Source organism: Mirounga leonina, unplaced genomic scaffold (assembly GCF_011800145.1).
Source record: "Mirounga leonina isolate KUSES-001 unplaced genomic scaffold, KU_Mleo_1.0 Mir_115, whole genome shotgun sequence".
NCBI lineage: Eukaryota > Metazoa > Chordata > Mammalia > Carnivora > Phocidae > Mirounga > Mirounga leonina.
Window position 1 is genome coordinate 101,213,631 of NW_023270268.1, and position 26,346 is coordinate 101,239,976.

General features: G+C 35.3%; 1 protein-coding gene across 4 annotated transcripts in view; it reads right to left on the reverse strand.

Moving 5' to 3' along the window:
• DZIP3 (DAZ interacting zinc finger protein 3) overlaps positions 1-26,346 on the reverse strand; it is a 96,778-nt gene that overhangs the window by 7,096 nt on the left and 63,336 nt on the right. For 3 of the 4 annotated variants that reach the window (XM_035000214.1, XM_035000212.1, XM_035000213.1), the window contains exons 19-28: positions 24,486-24,651; positions 22,973-23,068; positions 22,681-22,808; positions 13,982-14,050; positions 10,965-11,061; positions 9,404-9,507; positions 7,790-7,877; positions 6,079-6,180; positions 2,161-2,286; positions 111-250 (exon numbers count right to left, since the gene is read on the reverse strand). In XM_035000214.1, coding sequence (XP_034856105.1) covers positions 111-250; positions 2,161-2,286; positions 6,079-6,180; positions 7,790-7,877; positions 9,404-9,507; positions 10,965-11,061; positions 13,982-14,050; positions 22,681-22,808; positions 22,973-23,068; positions 24,486-24,651 — 1,116 coding nt within the window. Of the gene's footprint in view, positions 1-110; positions 251-2,160; positions 2,287-6,078; positions 6,181-7,789; positions 7,878-9,403; positions 9,508-10,964; positions 11,062-13,981; positions 14,051-20,575; positions 20,636-22,680; positions 22,809-22,972; positions 23,069-24,485; positions 24,652-26,346 lie in introns of all 4 variants that reach the window. The other variant, XM_035000211.1, reaches the window with a different exon arrangement.

Consider the following 26,346-nt stretch of genomic DNA (forward strand, 5'->3'; position numbering starts at 1 on the left):
CCACACTAAGGTTATATATTTGTGTGTTTGTGTTTGTTTCATTGTCCTAATTATGGTTATGGAAACTGTAGTGTATGATCTGTACTCAAACTAAATAAAAATTATGATACCTGGTTTGTTGTGGAAAAGCAGTTTTCAGCCTGTCTGTAATCCTCTCCCAATTCATCATGGGGGGATCACTTCCCAGACTTGCACTGGGAGACACAGCCTCTCCCACAGGTGCTGGCACAGTCCAGGCTATACCAGTCATCTGTAAGGAGCACAGAGTTACAACCCATCAGCTTCAGTTATTAGGAAGTAACATTCCATGACAACATGGTATTTCCATACTTCAGAAAATGGGTAGAATGAAGAGAAATACTGACATATACATTCCCCTTTTAGAGTTTTATTTAACTAGCACAATATTTATTATTTATAATTATCCCTATTTTTAAAAGGGGACATGTGAGTCTCAGTAATTGAAAATGTACAGAAATACAGGGTGTTTAGTGCTATTATTTTAAAAACCTAGAAACAACCTAGTCTGCTAATTATAGCACATCTTATCAATCCTTTAGAACAGATCTATATATCTGAGTGTGAGATGTCCATGAAATATTTCATTTTTTTAAAAAGTCTGTGGTATACAGTATTTATGGTATGACTCATTTTTATATTTTTTAAAAATATATATGCATAGAAAAAGGTTTCAAGTTATAAACAATCTGTAAACAGTGATTATTTCCTAGGATTCAATTGCAGGGTAATTTTGCTTTCCAATTTGTATATTTCTATGTTATTTGTTTTCTAATTTTTCTAAATATAAAAGTAGTTTGTGCTAAATTTGAATTTTCAAAGAAATAAAGATGAGAATACTACTAGAATGTCTGCCCAATGTCTCATGAATGTTTCAGACAAAGGTGGTGTGGAAGTTGTAGTGACACTCCGAGCCATGAAACCATCAGAGTTTTGCCAGATCTTGGGGTAGTTTCTTCTTAGAAGCTTTAAGATTCTAATTATTATCAGCAAGTGAATATTTTCACCTGGTTACTAGGATAATTATCAACATGACAGACAGCTTTTACCTAATGTTCTACAGGTTATTTTCAAATATAAGATTACTCATGAAAAATTAGCCATGACTAACAGCCACTGAAATAACCCATACAAAGCCTACTAAGTCAGAGGAGAACACTGCCCAGAAACCTGGGTTTGCCTCAGCATCAAGCTTTTCTCCAGGAATCAGAAAGTAATCTTATTAGAAGGCTGAGGTACTTTAAAGTTTTCAATAAAGTTTTATATACATAGCTCCTTATATAATGGTGCAGGTGCAAACCACATGAGCAACACTGTGGTATCATGGGTATAAAAAGATGTGGTATCAGTTAACATGTTAAGGCCTATATACATATTTGTTTGCAGAGGCAGCCTCTACAAAAATAAGTCCATCTGACTATATATTTCAAAGGGAGACTGTTTATAGGTACAAAAAACTGACTAGAATGTGTTTATGGAAAAGTCAAGATTAGAGAATTTTTCATTAATTATATTTAACATCAGTTTTTAGGAGAAGATTTTTTTTAAATAAACGTTTACCTCTGCCAAGATTACAATTAATAATCCTAGTCACTTAAAATTTCTCTATTGCCTCTTCAGGTTTGGATAAGGTTTATGTGGCTAATTGTAGCTAGGAAGATTCATAACTTTATAGTATAATATATTCCAAGATGATGCTATTTACATTGTGTTTATAGATAAAGTTGAAACACTGTCCTACTATACCTGTGTGTGTCTATGTTTGTGTAAATAAAATTTTTCTTTAGCTTTGTGGCATAATTTTGTTCTTTGCTTTTTAATCTACCCAAACATGCTAAATATAAATGATCTATTAAAAATGTCATTTACCCTGTATTGTTGCCTATTACAGAAGCAAAACTATAAAATCGTGTAAGGATTGTCTACTATAAAAATGTATTATTGTTGTATCCAAAAACTGATTATCAGTTAATGAAATAATATATGTAATGCTCCTAGCACAGTGCCTCAAATGGAACTATTCATTCAATGATCAGTTTTCCTCCTTCCACTATTACCACCACCATCACCCCTTATCAAATAAATAGAAGACATTCATTCAGGAAGTCTACTGTGGTGATAAAACAACAAAGAGATCTGTACCAGGGGGGCTCTAGGCTGGCCAGGCGCAGAGATGACTCCAGGGCAAACAGCAGGCATCTGAGGAACAGTGAGTATGGGTCTAAAGAAAGATTCTTTCACAAGGGGTCTTCCCAAGAACTGCTGCATCTAAAATAGAAAAGGTTAAAAAAACAAAAACTCCACACATTTATATATTTATATAGGCAAAGATCTAAACTCAGAACAATGGTTGGGAAGAAAAATACCAATTTGAAATCTAGACACAAAGCACTAGCAGTAGAAACGGTGTTGTCATCAGTTAAATGTATGAATATTTGGAAAAGCAAAGGACAGTCAAATATACTAAAGAACACAGAGAAGTTGGTTCTAGTCTCACCTTCTTTCCACCTAGCTAGGTAACCATGGATGCCAGGTTACTAATGTATAAAACAGAGTGTTAAGTTAGGTGATTTTTTTAAGGTTCCCTTCCAACTATAATAATATAGGGCTATGCAAAGGAGCTCCTTAATGAGTACTGGCCACGTTGATGAACAATACTCACACTCAAATTCCACTAAAGAACCAAAGTTGCCTTTAGAAAATATTACTTTCCCTGATTATGTATTGGAGGGAACTTGTACCACCTGATGGAGTTTTGACTTTGTTTAGCTCCAATGAGAGTAGAAAGCTGAAGTGGAGTGGGCCTGGGGCATAAAGCCTCCTACAATGACTTGTAGACACATGCTTGTAGGTGTTACTGCACCTCCTAGGGGCTTGTGGAAAGCTAGCCCTTCTTAGCATCTACCAATGGGATGGATACCTTACTGACTAGGCTACAGAAGAGGACAGATTAAGTTTCTACCATGTGCCAGATCTAGCACTGGCATAAAGAAGTTCAACTATTTTTTGAATAGAAAAAAAAAAATGAACATCAGCATAGCCCTTTTAAGTAATGATACTAAAACCAGTAGCTGAAAGCTTAGTGGGGAACATTAAAATGGATACGTGAGGTTGACATTTCTTATTTAATGTTACAAAAGAGAGACCCTGTATACATCATTGTCTATAAAGTACTCTTGCTAAAAATATTGAACCTGATTCTAAGCAACCCTCTAGATCTAATAGAACAGTTTATAGGAAACAGCAGAACATGTACAATGACATCCCAAGGATGCAATCAAATCAATAATGTGTGAAATTAAACAAGAGAAATAATTTTTTAAACAAATAAATGACATAAATAAAGGAGGAGAGTCAGGTAGCTGTTACAGATTTACAGAACAATCAACCGAATGCAAAGTATAAACCTTATGTGGATTGTTATTAAAATTTTTTTTTTTTTTAAAGATTTTATTCATTTATTTGACAGAGACAGACATAGTGAGAGAGGGAACACAAGCAGGGGGAGTGGGAGAGGGAGAAGCAGGCTCCCCGTGGAGCAGGGAGCCCGATGTGGGACTCGATCCCAGGACCCTGGGATCATGACCTGAGCCGAAGGCAGACGTTTAACGACTGAGCCACCCAGGTACCCCTTAAAAATAAGCTCTTGAAAGTAAGAGTAATTATAACCAAATTGGAAATATTGCAAACTAGGTAAGAAAGACATTTTCCAGACAATTGGGAAATATAAACTTTAACTGGATATTTTAATTTTCTTAGGTAAAAAACTGGTATAATAATTATATCCAATAATAAGAGTCCTCATCTTTTAGGAATATATACTGAAGTATACATGGATGAGATTGTATGATATATACTTTAAAATATTCCAATAGGAAGAAGAGGATGACATGACATGTTGATAATACTGAAGCTGGCTCTCTCGGTTCACAGAGGTACTATTCTATTTTTATGTATGTTTCAATTTTCAGAACGTAAAATTTTCAAAGAATGAATGGATGGTGGGTATGAGTCAGTATTCCTGCTCTCTTTGCAGACAACTATTACCTAACATTTCCTTGAGGATTAGATAGCCAGGGTACAAAAACCAAGATACAATAAAACATAAAAATACTGGGTTAAACTGGGAGGAGTACCCATTATTTCAGACTTCTCAGATTAGACTACTATACATTTAAAGCCTGGTGACTATTCCTTAGACTACTAGGATCTCAGAGATAGATGGATTTTCTTTCTTTTCTTTGTCTCTCCCTTCCTCCCTCCCTTCCTTCCTTCCCTTTTTCAAGTTTTTATTTAAATTCTAATTAGTTAACATAGTGTGATATTAGTTCCAGGAGTAGAAATCTAGTGATTTCTACTCTAGTAGAAATCTAGAAATTCAACACCCATAGATGGACTTTAGTAGCCAGATCATCTAGTATAACTTCCTAGTTTATACATGGGAAAATAAGTCTAGAATAGCTGATTTTCCAAAGACCAACATAGTTATTCACAGAGTTAGGACTTAAACCCATTGTTTCCATTGTAAAAACCACAATTTATGGTGAATATCATTGTTACATTTCTAGCATTTGTGCTCTCAAATTATTTCACTAATGTTCAATGGTCACTGATGCCTGCACTTTAACACAACTGTTAGCTTTGCTCAAGCACAGCAGTGACTCTGGTTAGGAAGCATAAAAGATACACATGTACCTCTCAGATGTTAGCAGAAGGATGCACAGAGCCAAACTGCCAGTGGGTTTTGCCCTTGACTAAACCCATGTAAGCCCCATCAAACATAAGAAAGCCGCCAAAGTAATGATCCAGAGGTCAAGGTTTAACTACATATGTCAGCTATGGAGTTATCACTGGTATCAGACAGCTTCTGCTGGTCTGGTTTCAAGAAACTCTAAAAAACATCTCTGTATCTGGCTTCTGAGTCTCCACAGCCATTTTATATTTAGAATCATGGGAGTTTAACTACAGCCAAAAGGCAGTAGTTTGAATATGGGCTGAAGGCACAGGGTTTCTAGAAATTGTACCAGAATATGTGTTACTTTTCCTGTAGAACTACGGAGACTCTTTGGACTTCTCCATCATTTACGTAATACATTCCTTATCAGGGTAGTTGGCTATGATAAAGTTCCAAGCTTAGAATAATAATGTCCATAATGTAGTGCTCCTATAAAAACTGAACTGACCAAAAATACAATAGGCAATACTGCATTCTAAAGACCATGGTGTATAGCATATAATGCTTTTAGTTTCGAATTCTGCTTTTGAAACACGGTGTAACTCCACACAATTCACATAATTTTTAAGTTCTGATACACTCAACTATTTACAGAAATAACATTTTCAAAGTTCTACTACAAGCAGAAGTACTGATGGCGAAAAGTGATTTGCTGCTAAAGATCTCACATCTTTCTCCTTTTCCTATTCCCAGATCTGTTCTGATAATTAAAATTATCACCTAATGATTCTATCCTAAAATCTTGGAAAGCTGTCTGAATTTACTGGATTAAGGTACTAGGTTTCCCAGAAGGATAACATAAATAGTGTAGCAGAAAGGTATCTGGTTGAGGCTCACTGATTCCCAGCAATAAGTAGGGAAGAGGCATCAATGGAAGCTGTTAAACGTAGAATAGAAGATAAAAGTTAAGGAAAAGAATGTCAAAAGTAGAAGTGAGGGGTGAAGTTTAGCCAGCTGGGTACTATACTGAGATGTTTTAGTCACTGGGGTAACTGGAGCGCTTGGGAATTCTGCATATTCATCAGTTTTCTCCCACACTGCAGGTGATACTTACAGGATAAAATGAGAATACATTACCTCTTTACATACCAAATGCATCACTAAAATCCAGTGATACACCTATGCCTTGGCCTCAGCTAAGCCAGCCAACTAGTTATAGCATCTGAAGATAATACAGCAAGAATGGACGTAATTACAAACAATATGCACAACATGTGCCTATTCTATTTTGAACACACATTAAACATACTGAATATTCACTGTTTTATAGCCCTTACCATTTCAAGATAAAGATGGCAATTTTTCAAAATGTCATTATTTCTTACCAGTATCTCAGGACTAGGTGGTGGTGGAGGAAGTTGGATTGGAGGCAGGGTACTCAAGGCAAACCCTTGCTTCACCTTGTTAATTTGTTCATTGTACTGTGTCTAGTAGAAGAAGAGAAACAGTATTTTAGAGCAAAATCAACTTCAAAGAAATAGCATATGGGAACACTTGCTGTAGTTTTTAATAATAAAACATAGTTATTCTCAACCTATTATGTCAGGAATAACATAACAGTTTTTGACATAAAAATAATCCTATAACACACTATCCTCAAACGTAAATAGTTGTATCTTTAGAAATATCTGTTCGTTGGCAAGATACAAAGAGACATAATTCACAGACCCTGTGATAATTCCTCAGTATTTCCATAATTTTCAGACCCAAATTGGGAACCAATCATATAAAGTGAACAGCATCTAAAGATTCAAGAAGCTATAAGTAATATACGGGCTGATAAATATGGGAAAAAAGTATTTGTAACAAAGAGTTGAGCTACTTGCAAATGTTCACTGGAGGGGAAATTTTAGGGAATATTCACTAAATACCCATATTTTGTTTATTTCAAAGTTATACCTCTAGCTTTCTCCAGTACCACATATACCTTTGTTTTATTCTCTTGGATTTTGCCAAAAGTATGATTCCAATCACTGAAACTTAACAACATGCTTTCAACATTTTTTGGCACTGTCCCCATTTTACTTTACAGTATTGTTTTGTAAACAGCCCACAGAGACTGAAAAAGAAATGCTTAAGAAACAAAACATTTAGAAACTCCCCACAGAAGACATGTCCTTGAAAGAAAACAAGGACGGAGAACAAGGGGCAGGCCAGAACTCTGAATAAACCCACCATAAGTGCTAAGCATCACTAAAGACTGAATAAGAAAGAGTCTGGGAGAGAAACAGTCAAGACCACCAGTGGAAAAGCTAGAAAAGAAGGTAACGCTTTGAGGCAGTGGTCACAATTAAATGTCATTATTTTAGTAGCAGTGTTGTGAAATCACAAAACAATGAACATTATATATTTACCTTTTTTTTTTTTTTAATATTTTATTATTTATTTGAGAGAGAGAGAGAGCATGCACATGAGCAGGGGGAAGAAGCAGAGGGAGAGGGAGAAAGAAAAGCAGGCTCCCCGCTGAGCAGGAAGCCCGATATGGGGCTTGATCTCAGGACCCTAAGATCATGACCTAAGCCGAAGGTAGATGCTTAAGTGACTGAGCCACCCGGGTGACTTTAAGATATATATTTACTTTAAGATATAAATACAAAAATATCCTAAAGCCAAATGAAGAAATTAATAAATATTTAATGGGTTACCTCTTTAGATTACCTTAAGCAGTCCTAATTTTATTAAACCAATAATGAATAATTTATTATTTTGTATTCTGAAAAAATTATATAAAAGTTTAAGATTGAAAACTAATGCAGGTCTGCTCGATCTTCCTTTTAACTTTATAAATACATAATTACTCAGACCAAGTTACAACACTTATTTTTGACTAGAGCAGCATCAGCTTTGGAATTTGGAAAATTAGGTGTGAAGCATGGAAATAATTGATCTCAAACCTTTAAAAGGCATAAACTTTAGTAACTGAAAAAAACAGGTTCTTCCCTAAATTTCTCCAGTAATTGTTGTTAGATGTTTTCTTTAAGTATATACCACCTACAACATTCAGTCAATTTACTCCAGAGATACCTCATCACTTACCCTGAGGAACGCAATCTTGTTTCTAACATCTGTTACGATGGCATTCCAACTCTCTACTGCAGCCTTTAATTGAAGTGATTCCAGATTGCTGGTGTAGGAAAGGAGACACAAGAGAAAGTTCTTTCTTTTTATATACCACATAGGTCTCCAAAAATTTCCATTATATTCTTTAGCATATATGTAAATAACATAAAACAACAACAAAATTACCTCCATCACCAACAATTACCTCAAATTGGCACAAAGTTGTATGGAAGGGTTTGTTATTAGAAATAAAACAAAGACTGGGAACATATAAGATTTCTTTTTTCAAGAGCAAATATAACTTCTGCTTCCAGAACATCAAGTGTTCTTCTATCCTGATAATATATTTTTTAGGACATATAAAACCTTTATACAGGAATCCCTCCACTGAAGTAAGGAGGCAGAGAAGGTCAAACAGAGAAAGTGCCCTAGCCATCCAATGCAGGAGCATTCTCAAAGATGCTGACTCCTCTTGGAAGCAGGTTTTGGACTATCTTCACCATAACCCTAACAACACAGGGCTGTGGCTGGCCTATCAGCTCTTCTGCAAATTAGAAAAAGATATTCCTTATGGGAGGGCAAATCAGAAAGAAGTACCTCTTCTGCAAGGATCAATTAGATTGTTGCCTCTATGCAGTGCCTAAATTGCACAAACACAGCAGCTCTGCCAAACATGCCCACCAAATGACTTAAGTAGGAACAGCTTTGAGGTGTTTAAGGTCTGCCATCTCTAGAAGAGAGATTTCATGAGGCCTTTCAAAAGGCCCCGTTATAACATCCCCACCCCAATATCACCCAGCACACCAGCTTTAAAAGAGCAGAACAAGTTATCACTGAGATCATCTTATACAAAGAGGCTTGGTAATATTTTAGTTTATAGTGCCCCTTCTCCCTCTAGCAAGCAAAGATAGACTGATCACTTACAACAGTGCTTCCTGGACCTGAATGCACATCAGTATATCCTGGGAATCTTGCTAAACATCAGAGATTCTGATTCTTTAGAATTGAAGAATAATGATGATCATTAAAATGATAATCATTAAAAAATAATGATGCCTTGGTCCCAGAAATTCTAATTTAATTAATTCAGTATGAAGATATAAAATTATAAATTTAAGGATACTCTCATGCAACCTGCCTGATATTTGAAAATCACATTTATTATAACACAGCAAGAAACTGCCTTTACCATATGATTTTAGGTGTTAATACTGATTTTTCCCTTTTGTATTTAAAAATCAAGCATTAGAAGAGAAATTAATTAGAAGAAGGTTTTCCACTTAGAATCCACCCTGTTTTGTAAATATCTGGGCTTCATGCATGTTTCTGAGATTTTTTATCTACTTCACTACAGAGAAAGGGAAAAATCTGTCCGCAGCTATTACTGTACTCAGTAGACTTCAGTGCTTCCGCAGAAGCAAACAAGTAAGAGCAGCAAAGTGACTAAATGACTTTGGAAGTTTAAAAAAAATAAGGGTTTGTTCACTTCAAAGACTCTGATGTCACACATGTAAAACACAGATTCTGTTCAGCCTTAAAGCCACTTGTATCTCTGAGATGAAGACGCATTAAGGAAGAGGGAAATGGTACCTTGCCGCCATGTGAGTCACCCTGGCAAGCTGACTGAGGCATTCCTTTTCAGTCTGCTCTAGATGAAGCAAACCAAAATCTCTACGACACTGTAAGAAATACACCTACAAATTTTGAGAGAAAGACAAAGAAGTTGAAGATGCCCTTGTAAATGAACACATCCTTTTCTCAATCATTTCAAGGAAAGTTGAAGCTATTTTTCAATCTCTTCCAGCACCTGAGCTTCCTGACCAGCCATAATACATTGTAAAATCTCTGATTAATTCTACAATTCTTTTTTACTCAATGGTTACTGGGTTAGTAAACATTCCAGAACATTAGTTTTCAAACTTGAACATACCCTGGTATCATCTCAGACTCTTTAAAAAAAGATGCCTTGGTCCCAGAGATTCTAATTTAATTGATACCAAGTGCTGCCTGAGGAGTGGGATTTTTAAAAGTTCTCAGGTAACTCTAATATTCAGTAAAGTTTAAGAACACTCCCAGAAGTCCTGCTATTTGCTTTTTTTTTTTTTAATTGATGAAGGGGTAAGAAAATAATCAGACCACGCCAGGAGGACCACCTAAATGGGCCTTGGGAGGTCATCGAGTCTGTCTCCCCATAGCAGGAATTTATTCTGCACCATTACTGTTGCATGCTCATTTGGCCTGTTTTTTCTCACTAATCACTCAATATTTGCTGAAAATAGATTATATTCTTGGACAGCATTAAGTGTTTCTAAAATTAATAGTGGAAGTAGAAAGAAATGTTCTGACTAAAAGTAGTGAGACACAAAATATACAAACTTGAGCTCTTAACGTAATCTGAGGGTTTTGTTTTTCAGTTATAGCTTGCATTTTACTTATCGCCAGGGATTTTTGGTTCAGGTATCATTCCTTGATTGTTGACCTCTGGATTCCCAAGCATTGTGCTAAAGAATACAGCTTACCCATGACAGATGTGGGAAGGTTTATATAATCCTTTTAATGTTAGTGAGCTCTCTAAAAATTTGAATCTTATTGTATATCAAGTTTGGTTATCTATAAGTAAAAATTACATACATAAAGATAATCATATATCTTTTGGAAGAGACCCTAGCTGTGGTGTTCTTAGTTAGCTTAGAAGAAACTGGATGATATTCTGGGGGTCTAGAAAGTAAGTTGGTTTTTGAAATTGGGAGTGTATGATGTGTATGTGCTTTGGGAAGATCTATGTAGAAAGTAACAAAGAAAGGAGATGTCCTCTCCAGCAGTAAAATGTTATTCTTAGAAATCTGGCTTAGTGACCTGGCTTCATGAGAATTTTCCCAAAATGTATGTATTTGCTATACATACTGAAGCAGACCAATTTCCTGAAGTCATTTGGGGAAAAACAACATAAGATCATCAACACTGAAGTAATCATGTACAAAATTCCAATGAGTCAAAAAAGCACAAGAGTTGAAGCTATGTTCTTCTGGCTGGTCCTAAGATGACTTATTTCTGTTCATTTAGAACAGTCTTTTTTCAGTTCTTTAGTATACTAGTACACAAGCAAAACTTCCCTCCCCAACCCCATTTCTCTCTTTTTTTTTTTTTTTACCTCAGCTGTTAAAGCTCTGCTAGTTTCTGCGTTCAGTTTGTTTAAGTATGTTTTAATTGTGCTTTCCAGATTATGCTTCTCCATTTCCCACTGAGATCTGAAATATATGATCATTAAAGAGTCAGCAACATTGCAGCAAGGACAGACTTTTCCCCCTTATTCAGGAGGGAGAAAGACTCAAGCTATTCAGTGAGTAAGAAATGATTTCTTGTAAAAGTTTACAGCATATAAAAGCAAGAGAAGACATTACTTAACCCTTACTGTTATCTTTTACTACCAAGAGTATGTTTTAAAGTTGTCAATGTAAGGGCTAGGATTTAAAACTTGGCTTTGAAATAAAGTTATCTGAGGATGAATCTGAGTTCTGAAACTTAATAAATGTGAAACCTTGGGCAAATTCCTTAACTTCTCTATATCTCAGTTTCTTTACATGTGAAAATGGAGAACACTGTATTATTGACCTCAAAGAGCTGTTGCGAAAACACATTCAGATAATATACATAAAAACATTTTGTGTTTAGTACATATTAAGTATTAAATAAATATTAGCTATTACCATTAAATTTCTCATAAAGTTTCTACAAGCCTTTCTCTATCCCCAAAATAGCAACTACAAAGGTTTTTATCATCCCTGCCCTCGCTGCATTAAAGCTAAATTACTGCATTAAAATGTTGCACTGGTTTATCTCAGTATCTCAGCTCACATTCAACACCTTAGAATGAAAACAAATCCTACAGCTTAAAAATGAGAGAGGGAGATGATAAGGACAGTATTTATGAAGGACATTATAGAGAAAGGTTACCTATCAGGTCTCTCTTTTTCCTATCCCATTTCAGCTTCCTACACCTGAGGCCCTAACTTTAGGGCATACAAACCAAATTATGTCTTTAAAGGAAACAACTGATTGGAAATATAATATTATAACAGGGACTTGTACAAAAGCTACCCTCAATGTTTTATTAGAAACACTTGGATGCTTGCATACTTGACAAACATTTATGAGAAGTTTGATAAAACAATATAGTGTTAATACCACTATGGCCAGAGTGTCCTGAGGGAAAAAAATATTCAAGGACATATATTAATTCAACCAAGAGGACTTATTATGCCATTGAATACTGCTGCATAATTGCTTATGAGAACAAGAGAAAAAAATAAATTAGACTCCATCAAAATTAAAAACTTTTGTGCTTTAAAGGACATCATCAAGAAAGTAAAAAGACAACCCACAGAATAGAAGATAATATTTGCAAATCATGTATCTGATAAAGGACTTGTATCCACATGCATAGAACTCTGAAAACTAAACAGAAGACAAAGAACCCAATTTAAAAAATGGCCAAAGGATTTGAATAGACATTTCTCCAAGGAGATACATAAATAACCAATAAGTACTCAAAAAGATGTTCAACATAATAAATCATTAGGAAAATGCAAATCAAAACCACAATGATCTACTATTTCACATCCACTACAATGGGTAAAATAAAGACAGGTAATCCAACAAGTATTTGTGAGGATGTGGAGAAATCAGAACCCACGTCCATTGCTGGTGGGACTGTAAGATGTGCAGTCACTTGGAAAAGTTTGGTAGTTCCTCAAAAAGTTAAACAGAGTTTACTGCATGTCTCAGCAATCCCACTCTTAGGTATACACCCAAGAGAACTGAAAACCTTACGCTCATACAAAAATATGCTTACAAATGTTCATAATAGCATTATTCATAATAGTGAAAAAATGGAAACAAATCAAATGTCCATCAACTGATGAAAAGATAAACTGTGGGGCGCCTGGGTGGCTCAGTTGGTTAAGCGACTGCCTTCGGCTCAGGTCATGATCCTGGAATCCCGGGATCGAGTCCCACATCGGGCTCCCTGCTCAGCAGGGAGTCTGCTTCTCCCTCTGACCCTCCTCCCTCTCATGCTCTCTGTCTCTCATTCTCTCTCTCGCAAATAAATAAAATCTTTAAAAAAAATACAAAAAAAAAAAAAAAGATAAATTGTGGTGTATTTATACAATGGAATATTATTTACCTATAAAACGGAATGTATGCTGAGATATGCTACAATATGGACATACAATATAGTAAGAAGTTAATCACAAGAGGGTACTTATATGATTACATTTATATGAAATGTCTGGAATAAGCAAATCCACTGGGACAAATAATAAATGAATGATTGCCAGAAGCTAGGGGAGGGGAGAATGAGGAATGCCTTCTAATGGAACCAGGATTTCTTTTTTTTTTTTTTTTTTTAAGATTTTTATTTATTTATTTGACAGAGAGAGACAGCGAGAGAGGGAATACAAGCAGGGGGAGTGGGAGAGGGAGAAGCAGGCTTCCCGTGGAGCAGGGAGCCCGATGTGGGGCTCGATCCCAGCACTCTGGGATCATGACCTGAGCTGAAGGCAGATGCTTAACGACTGAGCCACCCAGGTTCCCCTGGAACCAGGATTTCTTTAGGGTGATAAAAATGTTCTGGAGCCAGACAGAGGTGATGGCTGTATACCTCTATGAATATCCTAAAAGCCAATGAATTGTATAATTTAACACACTGAGTTTTATGCTATATGAATTAGATCTCAAAAAAGTTATTAAAAAATTACTTTTTAATATGTAAAATTATGTGAATATGCAAAAATATGTGAATCAGAATAAAACTCAGCCAATTTCATAAATCATTCACACTTAGCAGTATTGATTAGGGCAAAGAGTTAAGAACACATAAGCTCTGGTCCCTGCCTCGCTTGTTGTGGGACGATGACTGCCGATCTAATCTCTCCCAGCAGTTTTCTAGGGCAGAGTTAAAGTGAACATACCCCCCCATCAATTTGCCTAGGACAATTCCAGTTTGTAACTATTGTCCCAGTCTAATTATTAATGCTCAATTTGATGCTCAAAAGTACCCCAGTTTGGATAATAAATTATATGGCTACCCTGGCCAGAACATGCTGAATGAATATACCTAGAGTTTCAGAGATGTATACTCAACCAAAGCAACAGCTAAGTTTGTACCTTTTCATGGAAAGTTGCTCTTTAAGATTCTTGATTTCATTATCTTTAGCATGGCTCTGACGCTGTAATCTAAGGAAAGATGAAAGTGATAAATATTAGAAATTATTTGTCATTAATACAGTCAGAACAGCTCCCCTTGTAGCTAGGAGGGACTAAGTATAACCATTTTGGGCCACAAATATTGAGCCTGAAAATAATTAGTCTCCTATACCTAGTCCTTCTGGAATTTATCTTTTTTTTTTTTTTTCCTGATGTCTGATTTACTGACTTCCCCAAGAAGGTAAATACTAAGTTCTAACCCCATTAATTAGAAGCCAAAATATCTTTAGTCCTTTGTACTTTAGTTTACCCACAAGAAAACACAGATGGTATGTTCTGATTTCCTAGGCCTGTGGTAGGATTGAGAACTTCAAAACTTTTCTTACAAAGTTATTATATCAAGTCATATAAACTATTAAAGGGTTAAGGTCTGAAAGAAATCAGATATTAAATATAGAAGTAATGAGGCTGTGTGCAATTAAGAATTTTAATTAAAATAGTAAAATATAACTGGGGAGGCATTGACATGACCTAATCATGGGAAGACTGGTTAAAAATTTTATATAAATCAGAAAACATAACCTGTGATTGTTTTAAAAATTAATATGCAAAAAGCTACTGAGAGAAGTGCAAAGTAGTACTTTTTCTTTGATATATGTTCACAAACCATTTCTGATGTTCCTTCCTTGTGCTGCTACATATCTCCTCACAACTAAGTTTTTACACTGACCCATTAATTTGCTATAACATGAAGGAGTTTACAGCAAAAGCACATTTCTCTTTAAGTTTTGCTATGTTCAGACACTTGGGATACACAGGAATTTGAGTTAATATAAATTATTGGAATGATAACCTTAAAACAATGACTTTAAATGTTGGCTAGATTGCTTACTATTAGATTTCAGAGATTACCCACTCACCTTTACTCCAAGCTTCTTAGAAGCTATAGAGACAATGTTTTTTTTTTTTTTAGATTTAAAAGATTTTTTAGATTTTTTTTTTTAAATTTTGTTATGTTGGGTTCACCATACATCATTAGTTTTTGATGTAGTGATCCACGATTCATTGTTTTCATATAACACCCAGTGCTCCATGCAGTACGTGCCCTCCTTAATACCCATCACCGGGTTAACCCATCCCCTCACCCCCCTCCCCTTTAAAACCCTCAGTTTGTTTCTCAGAGTCCATAGTCTCTCATGGTTTGTCTCTCCCTCCGATTTCACCCCCTTCATTTTTCCCTTCCTTCTCCTAATGCTATTCCTTATGTTCCACAAATAAGTACAACCATATAATTGACTTTCTCTGCTTGACTTATTTCACTTAGCATAATCTCCTCCAGTCCCATCCATGTTGATTTAAAAGTTGGGTATTCATCCTTTTTGATGGCTGAGTAATATTCCATTGTAGATATGGACCACATCTTCTTTATATGGACCACATTCATCTATTGAAGGGCATTTTGGCTCTTTCCACAGTTTGGCTATTGCGGACATTGCTGCTATGAACATTGGGGTGCATATGGCCCTTCTTTTCACTACATCTGTGTCTTTGGGGTAAATACCCAGGAGTGCAAGCAATTGCTGAGTCACAGGGTGGCTCTATTTTTAATTTTTTGAGGCACTTCCACAGTTTTCCAAAGTGGGTGTACCAACTTGCATTCCCACCAACAGTGTAAGAGGGTTTCCTTTTCTCCACAACCTCTCCAACATTTGTTGTTCCTTGCCTTGTCAATTTTTGCCATTCTAACTGGTGTAAAGTGGTATCTCAATGTGGTTTTGATTTGAATTTCCCTGATGGCTAATGATGATGAACATTTTTTCATGTGTCTGTTAGCTATTTGTATGTCTTCTTTGGAGAAGTGTCTGTTCATCAATGTTCTATTGAACTGAAAATGGAATGAAAAGAAATCAGGTCTGTTTCTACACAAAAGAGATCATGTTCTCAAGTAAAGAAGAGGAAAGACAAGCTTTGTTACTATGGTATGCAGGAGGATGTAGAGAGATTTGAAAAGGAGGTAGTAAGACTTTTTAAGTTGACATCCTCCTTTCCTTTGAATGCTTCCATTACTTTAATATTTTACCTAGCTATAGTTAAGAGTGGGCAATAAAGAGCTGACAGAGGCAGTGGGGAATTCAGAAGACCTGGATTCTTAAATAATAGAGGATAAGGTAGGTATAGTTCTTATCATCCAGCTTGGATAGGAAACAGCTATATATGTTCAGGCAGTCACAACTTCTTAGTCTTATTTTTCTCTTGAATAACATGAGGATAGGATTAGACATTCTTTTCTGAAAGATCTAAGTTCTCAAGCTTACTCTGGCTAGATATCAAGTTTATTATATGAATTTTATTGACAGTAATTTACATTTATTAAGTGCTTATTGTAATTTGTTCAAAATATGTTGCTATTATATAAATCTTCTTTGTTAATTCTTCAATTATCATCAGCAAACATTTACCAAACATTTACTGTAGGAGTGACACTGAAATAGGCCAAAGAAAAAAAAATTTTTTTTTTTTGCTCCCTAATAAACACCATAAAGTAAAAGAAATCAACATTTTACAATTTAAAAATATTTACATTTTTATCATATACTCTTGAGACATGTTCAAGTGAATTGAACAAAGGCTTAAAAGCTATATGAGAACACATACCATGCTTGCTCATGTTTCCTCTCAGCCTAAATGCTCTGTGTTTTTTCCAATCTCAACCTACACAGGCAAGGTTCAATATTGTCTTCAATGAAGTTCTTCCTTGCCACAACAATCATCAGTACTCTTTTTACCCTACAAAATCCCTATTAAGTATGGCGCCATTTGACAGTTATTTATATGTACAGTTGGCCTTGAACAACATAGGGGCTAGGGACACTGATGCCTACCCCCAGCAAATGCAGATGAAAATCTTTATATAACTTTTGATTCCCCAAAAGGTTAACTACTAATAGCTTACTGTTGACCAGAAAGAAGACTTACTGATAATATAGTCAAATAATATACGTTTTGTCTATTTTATGTATTATATACTGTATTCTTACAATGAAGTGAAAGAAAATATTACTAAGATCATAAAAGAAAAATACATTTATGGTACTATATTATATTTATCAAAAAAATCTGCATATAAGCAGACCCACATAGTTCAAACCCGTGTTGAAGGAGTAACTGTACTTAAAAAAAAAACAAAACAAAAAAACACACACACAAAACATTAAACTTTTGAGATAATCATAGATTCATATGCAGGTGTAAGAAATAATACCGAGAGATCCCACGTACCCTTTGCTCATGTTCCCTCAATGTTAATGTCTTATAGAACTATAGTATATTAACCAGGATGTTGATAATGATAACAGTCAGGACACTGAACAATTTTATCACAATACCTCATTTTGCTCCCATTCCCATTTCCTCCTCCTAACCTTGGATCACTAATCTGTTTTCCATTTTTATGATTTTGTCATGTTAAAATTTTTGAAATTTTGCCATCTCAAGAATGTTATAGGAATGAAATTATACGGTATATAAGCTTTGGGGATTGACTTTTTTCACTCAGCCTAATTCTCTATCTGCAGGGTCTGCTGTGTTTTCACTCTTTCATTTCATTTCATACCATCAGGTGGTATATGTATCTCATTTTTGTTTGTTTTGGTAGAGGTCTGTCAATTTTATTGATATTTTCAAAGACACAGCTCTTTGTTTCATGGATTTTCTTTATTGTGTTTCTGTTTGCAATTTCATTACTTCTAATCTTTATTAATTCCATCTGCTTGTTTTAAATTATTTTGCTTTTTTTCCTCTGGATTCTTGAGGAGGGAGCTTAGATTAGATTGAGACTTTTTCAACTCTTTTCAAATGTGTACAGTTAGTGCTATAAATCTCCAAAGAACTACTTCAGCTGTGTCCCACAAATTTTGATACATTGTATTTTAATGTTAATTCAGTTCAACATATTTTTATTTCCCTTCAAATCTTTTTTGACCCATGGATTAATTAGAAGTGCTGTGTAGTTTGGAGATTTTCCTGTTACCTTTCTGGTATTGATTTCTAGTTTGACTCCATTTTGATCTGAGTATATGCTTGGCATGCTTTCATTGCTTTTAAATTTGTTGTTTTTATGGGCCAGTATATGTTCTATCATGGTTTCTTATGGCCACTTGAAAGCATGTGTATTCTGCTGTTGTCTGTTGACATGTCCTATAAATATTGATTAAATTCTGTTGGTTGATGGGATTGTAGAAATTCTGTACCTTTGATTTTCTATCTAGTAGTTTTATAAAATTACTGAGAATACAGTGCTGAAATTACCAACTATAACTGCAGGTTTTTCTATTTCTCCTTATAGTTCTATCAAGTTTTGCTTCATATATTTTGAGGCTCTGTTGTTGGGTACATACACCTTTAGGTTGTTATGTCTTCTTGGTGGATTGATCCTGTTATCATTATGTAACGTCCCTCTTTGTCTCCAGTAGTTTTTTGCTCTGAAGTCCATTTTATCTGATATTAATACAACCATTCCTGCTTTTTTAATGTTTTTACATTTTATACATTTTACCATCCTTTTATTTTCAACCTATGTTGATAAAACTGAAGTTTCTTGTAAATAACATATTGTTGGATTAGTTTTGTTTTGTTTTTGAAATCCGCTCTGCCAGTGTCTTTTAATTGATGTATTTAAATCACTTACATGTAAGGTAATTATTGATGTTAGGGCTTAAGTTTGCCATTATTTTTTTGTTTCCTGTTTTTCTTTTCTTACCGTCTTGTGGGTTATTTGACCATTTTTTAGGATTACATCTTGACTTATTTATAGTGCATTCGAATGTATCTCTTTCTCTCTCTTTAGCTTTCTCAGTGGTTGCACTTGGTATTACAATATGTATAGTCTACTGGTATTGATATTTTCCCTACTTTCACATAGGTCCCTTTACCCTCTACACTTTTAACATTTAATTGTATTTCCTCTACACGTTAAACTCCACAAGAGATGGTATTATAATTTTTGATTCAAGCACCAAGTATGATTTAAGAAATTAATGAGAAATAGGATGGACTTATTATTTACCCCCCCTCTTTACTCATTCTGATGTTCTTTCCTTTCTGAAGTTCCAAGCTTCTATTATCATTTCCTTTATGTTTACAGATCTTCCTTTTAGCCCTTTTTATTTTTAAAGATTTTATTTATTTATTTGATAGAGAGAGAGACAGACAGCAAGAGAGGGAACACAAGGCAGGGGGAGTGGGAGAGGGAGAAGCAAGCTTCCCGCTGAGCGGGGAGCCCGATGTGGGACTCGATCCCAGGACCCCGGGATCAGGGCCTGAGCCAAAGGCAGACGCTTAACGACTGAGCCACCCAGGTGCTCCTCTTTTAGCCATTCTTTAATGGTAGATTTGGTAGCAACAGATTCTTATACTTTTCCTGTCTGAGACTCGTCTTTATTTCCCTTCTTCCTAAAGGACACTTTTGCTGGATATAGGATTCAAGATTCTTGTTTTCTGTTGTTTTCTTTTAGGTTTTTTTCTTCCAGTACTTAAATAATGTGCCACTTCCTTCTGGCCTCCATGGTCTCAGATGAGAAATTCGATGTCATTTGAATTTGTGTTCCCACATGTGTTCTTTTTCTCTGGTTCTTTCAAGATTTTTTGTCTTTAGTTTTCTGTTTAGTTATGTGACTTGGAATGGACTTCTTTGGGTTTATACTATTTGGGATTCACTCAGCTTCTTGAATTTGTAAATTTATGTATTTCATCTCATTTCTTTTAATAACCACCCCCCCATCTCTCTTCTCTCCTCCTGAGATTCTAGTAAGAACTTTAACTCTTTTATTATTGTCCCACAGGTCACTGAGACTCTGTCTTTTTTTAAATCTTTTCCCTAGTCTCATCTCCTCTCTGCTGTTCAGATAGGTAATGTCTTTTGATCTGTCTTCAAATTCACTGGTTCAATCCTCTGTCATCTTTAATTTATTAGTGATTATATCCAGCAAGATTTTCAGTTATTGTATTTTTCAGTTTTATAATTTCCATTTTTTTGCTAAGATTTCCTAGGTTCTCGTTTAAAGAGAATTCAATTTTGTTGCTGAAGCACTGTTATGATGGTTGCTTTAAAATCTTTGTCAGACAATTCTCAAATCTGAATCATCTTAAAGTTGTTCTTTGTTGACTGTCTTTCTCTTTCATGTTGTGATTGTCCTAGTTCTTTGTATACCTAGGTATTTTGGATATTATAAGACTCTGGATTTAATCTTTTTTTTGTTTTGTTTTTTAGCAGGAAGACCCCCTGTGTAATGTGAGGACTGAGTGAATGTGTATTGAGTGTATATGTTTAGCTTCCCATTCAGCCCTGCTAACAACATCCCACCAAAATCAGACACTGACACTGTCTCAATGCAGATGAGTGGTGTAGAAGTTCAGTTCCTCCCTGGTCCCACTGACATTTCCCAAGAAAGTGGGGCACCAACTCATTCTGCTTTTTGCCTCTGAGTAGAGTGTAAGATCAGCTTCCTGTTGGGCCCTACTGACACCAGGGAAGGAGAAAGCAGAGGGCTGACTCACATTGCTTTGTTGCTACAGGGTGGAGAGCAGGAGATCCATGTTGGGCCCCTCTGGCACCAGCTGGGGAGAGGGGAGAAAAGAGAGTGCCAACTAGCCCCAGGGGTGGCAACTCAGCTCCCCATGAGGAGAGTACAGGTGATACCTAGTATTGACCAGTTCCACCTCAGGTTACCCTAAGTCTCACTGATGCTGGGCAGAGGTAGAGGCTTAGCTTGCTGCTGGATCACACTGACAATATCCTGGCAGAGCAACCACAACACTACCTGCCTGGTGGGGAATGGGAGACCAGCTGCATGCTCAGTACTGCTGATACTACTCCAGCAAGGAAATCTGGTTTCTGCTATCTGCCATGTTGGAACACAATACTTGCTTCCAAGGGGTGGTATGGGACCACTGGAGCTTGACTAGAGTAGGTGGATACTGCCAAAAAGGCTTTCTGTTATTATATCTTCCTTTTCCTGATCCTTTGGATAGAGGAAACAAGCTTTTCTCGAAGCTTTTCCCTCTCTACCTACTGGCTGTTCCAGGTTGGTGATTTCTGCAGTACCCCATCTAGGATATATGGGAGGCAATAAGAAAAGTCACTGCCATATCATTCCTCAAGTACCAAGGTCTCGAGATAGTCTATTTTCTTCTACCTTTTAGAGTCTTCCTCTGCTTGTTTGTTGTGTTATATCCAGGGGTTTTAGTTGTAAGTAGGAAGATTTGCAAGGAATACTACTACTATTTCTTGGCAGAACTAGAAGTCCCTCTGTTTTAAGTAATTTTAAACAAATTAATCTGTACTCTCCATTAGCTCACAATGTCTGACATGTCTTGTTATCTTGGTATGTGCCTTACATAATTCTTCTCACATAATGGGCCCCCAATAAATGTCTGGTGAATGCTCCTTGCATGAAGACATATGCATCCCCTAAAATGGTCTGTTTGTAGTCTCAAGCATACAAAGGGTGCCTAGGTCAGCTGTAAGAGTTGAAGGATATCCTCAGACGGTAAAGGAGAAAGGCAGCAGCTCATCTGCATGGATGGCATTACTTTTCTGATCTCTGATAGAACATACATATGGATTGGTCATTGCCTTCCAAGCTAAAAGACAAAGTTTTGAACCCCTAAGTGTGGATTCTTAAGTGACTGTATTCAGCTTAGATTTGCCAAAGCCATCTTAGGTCCTCACCTCCTTGAACTTGAAGCATCTAACTCCAGCAGGGCTAAGTCAAAGTGTTTTTAACTGAGATTATGTTGCCAGCACTATGGCATCCAGTTCCTCTCAAAAATTCCTTTAAGGTTGGATGATATCATATATGGGAGAAAATTTAAGACCTAAATCTTTGCCAAATATTTCTCTAATTTCATAATTGATATTGTGGACTCCTTACTCTAAGATATTACCTAGAACCTGTCTATTCACCCTATTAGCAGTCTAAGAACTAATGGATTTCAAATTAGACTTCATGGACAACTGGCATCCTGTAGCATTACTATGTATTAAAATAATGTATTACAAATCATATTATTTCAACTGATATGATTGGAGACAGTTATTAGTACAAAAAGAATAAAACAAGACACTCATTTTCCTCTATTAAGTCAGAATTTTTAGTCTTAGGTATTTAATACTTAAGATTGTTAAGGCAATGTTGGGAGGGAAGTCTTCAGGAATTTGATTCATTTTTAATCTCTTAGTCTTGGAACACAGGAACTCTGAGAGACCAATACAAAAAAGCATTCAAGTGATTTCATGGGTGTCTCTGAGGAATGAATTCATTATATGCCATAAAGAAAGAGCAAATCATTGGTCATATTTTTATAAATTAGAATCATGACCTGAAAGTTAATTCTATTTCTCATGTAATTCTATTATAATCACACTTGTTCAGCCAATACATATAAGGTTTGATATATAGAGTGAGCATTTGCTTATTTCTCAATCCAGCTGGCAAGGCAAAAATATATTTGGTTTTTAAGCAAGTGCAGGCCTGTAAGTCGGCAGTTCCTAATGTGTAGTCACAATGCCACCTAGTGGCTACACAGGGATTATCGTTTAAAGATCGTGTTCATAAAGGAGCAAATCCAGAATTTCCTGTTACCAACAGATTTGCACTTACTTGGAAACCTTATTGATTCCAAAAGCCACTTGTTGGTTCAGAGATGCAATGATTTTGTCTTTCTTCTTAATCTGCATTTGGTTTTCTTGCCACCGAAAAGTCACTGTTTTCAACTGTCTTTTGAAATCCTGATCAATGAAAAATATTACTTCATAGTAAATTCTGTTCAAGTCACCATATATTAAAAGAAAAAAAAATGGGTTCTTCAAAAAAAAAAAAAAAGAAACTACCATTAAATTGAACATTTCAACTACTTCTTACTGGCTTCAGACAGAATGGCAAAAGTACTTACTTCACATTGATAGTGCAATTTATAAAGCTGCCGCTGCCGAGCAAGCTTTTCCTTCTCAGTTTCTCCATATTCTGCAGTTACTTTACTGGTTGAGCCCTAATGAGCAAATGGAATATGCATGCCTTATTTTCCTCTAAAAAAACACTAATTCTTTAGTTAAAGGGGATTTAAAGTTGCCATCTAACTCCTACTCATGCTTTATGTCTCAATGCAAACATCACTTCTCCGATTAGTGCAGATAAACCCACCTCTCCCCAATTACAGCAATCACTAAACAATCCCACAGTTACTTGTCTACAGCTACTACTACTGGATAACATTATGTGCATGCTTACCATATTTTTAAGCTTTTTTTGGTAATGCCTTTATTGTCGTAAAAACCGTATAAGGTAGGCACTTATTATTCCCATTTTAGAGATGATAAAACTGAGTTAAGTAACTTACCAAGGTTACATAGAAAGTGGAGAAGCCAGAATTCTAACTCAGGCAGCCTGAAGTGCCCAAACACTTAATTATTACTCAGTACCACCTTAGCTTAATATTCAACTTCTCCACTGGATTGTAAACACTATGATCACAGGGACCATGTCTTAGCATAGCTCTTGACAAAAAGCAAGTGCTAAATGTTTTTTGAATAAATGAGGGCATAAACATTTTCCAAAATGTGTGTCATATTTTTATTGTATTTTGGAGCTCTCATAACTATTGAATGAAAACCAAAGGCCCCATATTTAAACTTTAGTCTGAAATCCAAAGCTGAGACTATGTCATTTCAGTTAAAATATAAGTATTCTATTATGACAATTATCAGCCAGGGAATCATTTTTACTAAATGTACCCTTAGACAATCAATATTCCTACATACTATGGAATAGGTTATCATTAAATTACCTTTTCATGAAATTATCATTAAATTACCTTAGTATAGAATTCTCATTTAAATCAAGTGATTTAAAAAAAAAAAAAAAGTCATATGCTTTGTCTGATTTAGTGTTCTACTGAGCACTTAAATCACTTTCACATATAGGTACATCATTCCCAAAGTGACCACTACTAGGAAAGGAACCAAAGGAAAACAAAACAAAACACTGTTGTACATTAATATTTTTGTAGACATGTCATGTCTACAACCAGTTTAATTTTTTAAAAATGAACGTACCTTTGTTTTATAAAACTCTTTTTCTCAAAATTAAATCAATGGGATTAAGCCAAGTCTTTTTTTCCCTTGTGGTATTTGAAAATCTTTCACAAGGAACACATTTGTGATCAACACTGCCTAATAATTAAAGCCAGGAAATAGTCTGAGGGCTAAAGAGAAAAATTTCAGCTCCTAAGGTTCTTTTTCCCCTCTACGAATCCTGTCCCTCCCTCTTCCTGTTTTTATTTGCTCCTCACAAATACAGCACAGACCACTAGGCTAACATGTTGTTCAAAGAGTCATGGCAAAAACAAAGGTTAACAACTGTTTCTGGAAGAACGAAGGCAGGGCTGTACCCTGTCCGATCAGGCTTACCTGCTCTATCATGTCCAGAATATGCAATTCATCCAGGCTATAGAACTTGTCTTCAGTTGCAGAATCCTCTTGAATATCACTTGCATCATCTTTCATAAATCCACTGACTGGGTGTTGATTTGCTTGCTCTTTCTTCAACTGTTCTTCCTTTCCTATCATAGTTGGGCTACAGTGGTGATATAATCAGTGTAATTTTTTACAATGGTTGAGTGTTTTTCATCTAAGTCATTGCTTCCCAAGTTAATACTGTACTGGTCTCATGAAATGTTCAGCATCAGAAGGGTTCATGGCCAAAGAAAGTTTAAACAGTGCTCATATTATGTATTTCTCTTGACAATTCACAATGAATTTATTTAGCATATATGAAATAGCACTCATTCGAGGTACTCTTCTGTTCATCCTAATGTTTTCAAGAATTATGAGACCATGGAGTTTATTTTTCAAATTATAATAATTAATACCAGTTACTTTTAGGGAAATAATACTTTGGGAAATATTGATAAACATCACATCTGCTCTATTATTTTATCATCTCAGCATTCTTGACAAGTAGGTTGGTTTAATCAATTTCATTGCTTAGGTCCAGTGTACATTTAGACAGAGGGCTGCAAACAGCAACATAAAGTAGATTTAAAAATGGAGGTTTCTTTCATAATAGGACTTAAAAAAAAGAAACTGCAGTGATAACATGGATTTTAGTAACTAGAAAACTACTAAAAAAAGAATGAAAATACTGTAAGTGCAATGACAAATCATTTCTATACCTATGTCTAAAAATTTAAAGGCATGCTACTATCCTTTCAAATTGGCCTACTACTTATAAATTTCCTTCTTAATCTCATTAAATGGTAACAATAAATAGTACTTTTACTTGTAACATGACTTAAATGACTTGATTAGTGAATAGAAAGAAAATACATAACTCTAGGATGCATTATTACTTCTTTTAGGCACTGAAACTTAGAAAACAATGGCATCTAATGCTTGCAGAGTAACTTGTAAAACACTATAAAATAGTCATTAGGTATCACTAAGGTATTCTAGAATGACTCAAACATTTTGGAAAGTTCAATGAAATCAACTGCTTGTGTAGACCACTGGTTCCCAAACCCAATTAATTTTTCAAATTATCTGGAGTTTTTTTTAAATTATTATTTTTGCAGGTACCCCGACAATTCTAAGTATATAGAAGAATTTGTATTTTTGAAAAGCTCCAGAAGATTATTCCTAGATTTTTAAAGTTTAATAATAGCATTGTGATAATATAGGAAAATGCTATCAGTAAGAGATGCAAACTGAAGCATGTAGAGGTAAAATTACATGAAATTTAGGATTGAAAACACTTCAACAAGGAAGAAAATGTTAAGGGAAGAATGAAGCAAACGTGGAAAAACACTGTAATTACTGAATCAGGATGCCAGTTACATATATTAATGTAGATGCATATTATTCTCTTTACTTTTATGCATATTTGAAAATTCTCATATGAAAACAAAGGTCCCTGGGTAATCTGATGATCATCCAGGTTTGGGTCTACACTGTAGGTAAAATAAGCAAAATGATTGATAGCACTGTTTCACTCTTCAGTAAATTATTTTTATGGCACCTAGACCTGGCTTGAAAAAAGCCAAAATCAAAAAACTATTGCTCTAGTATTGTTTTGCTCAACTTGCTGACTTGACAGAGAACATGAAAACCCATCTTGGATGATGAACCATTTACTTACCAAGTAGATCATGCCATTATCAGTGAGAAAATATCAACTACAAGTGATGACTTTAAAGTTAAAATATGTTCTTGCTACCATTTTAAAGATATCTTAATAATTTATGTCCTCACAGTGAGTTCTCTAAAGTTACCG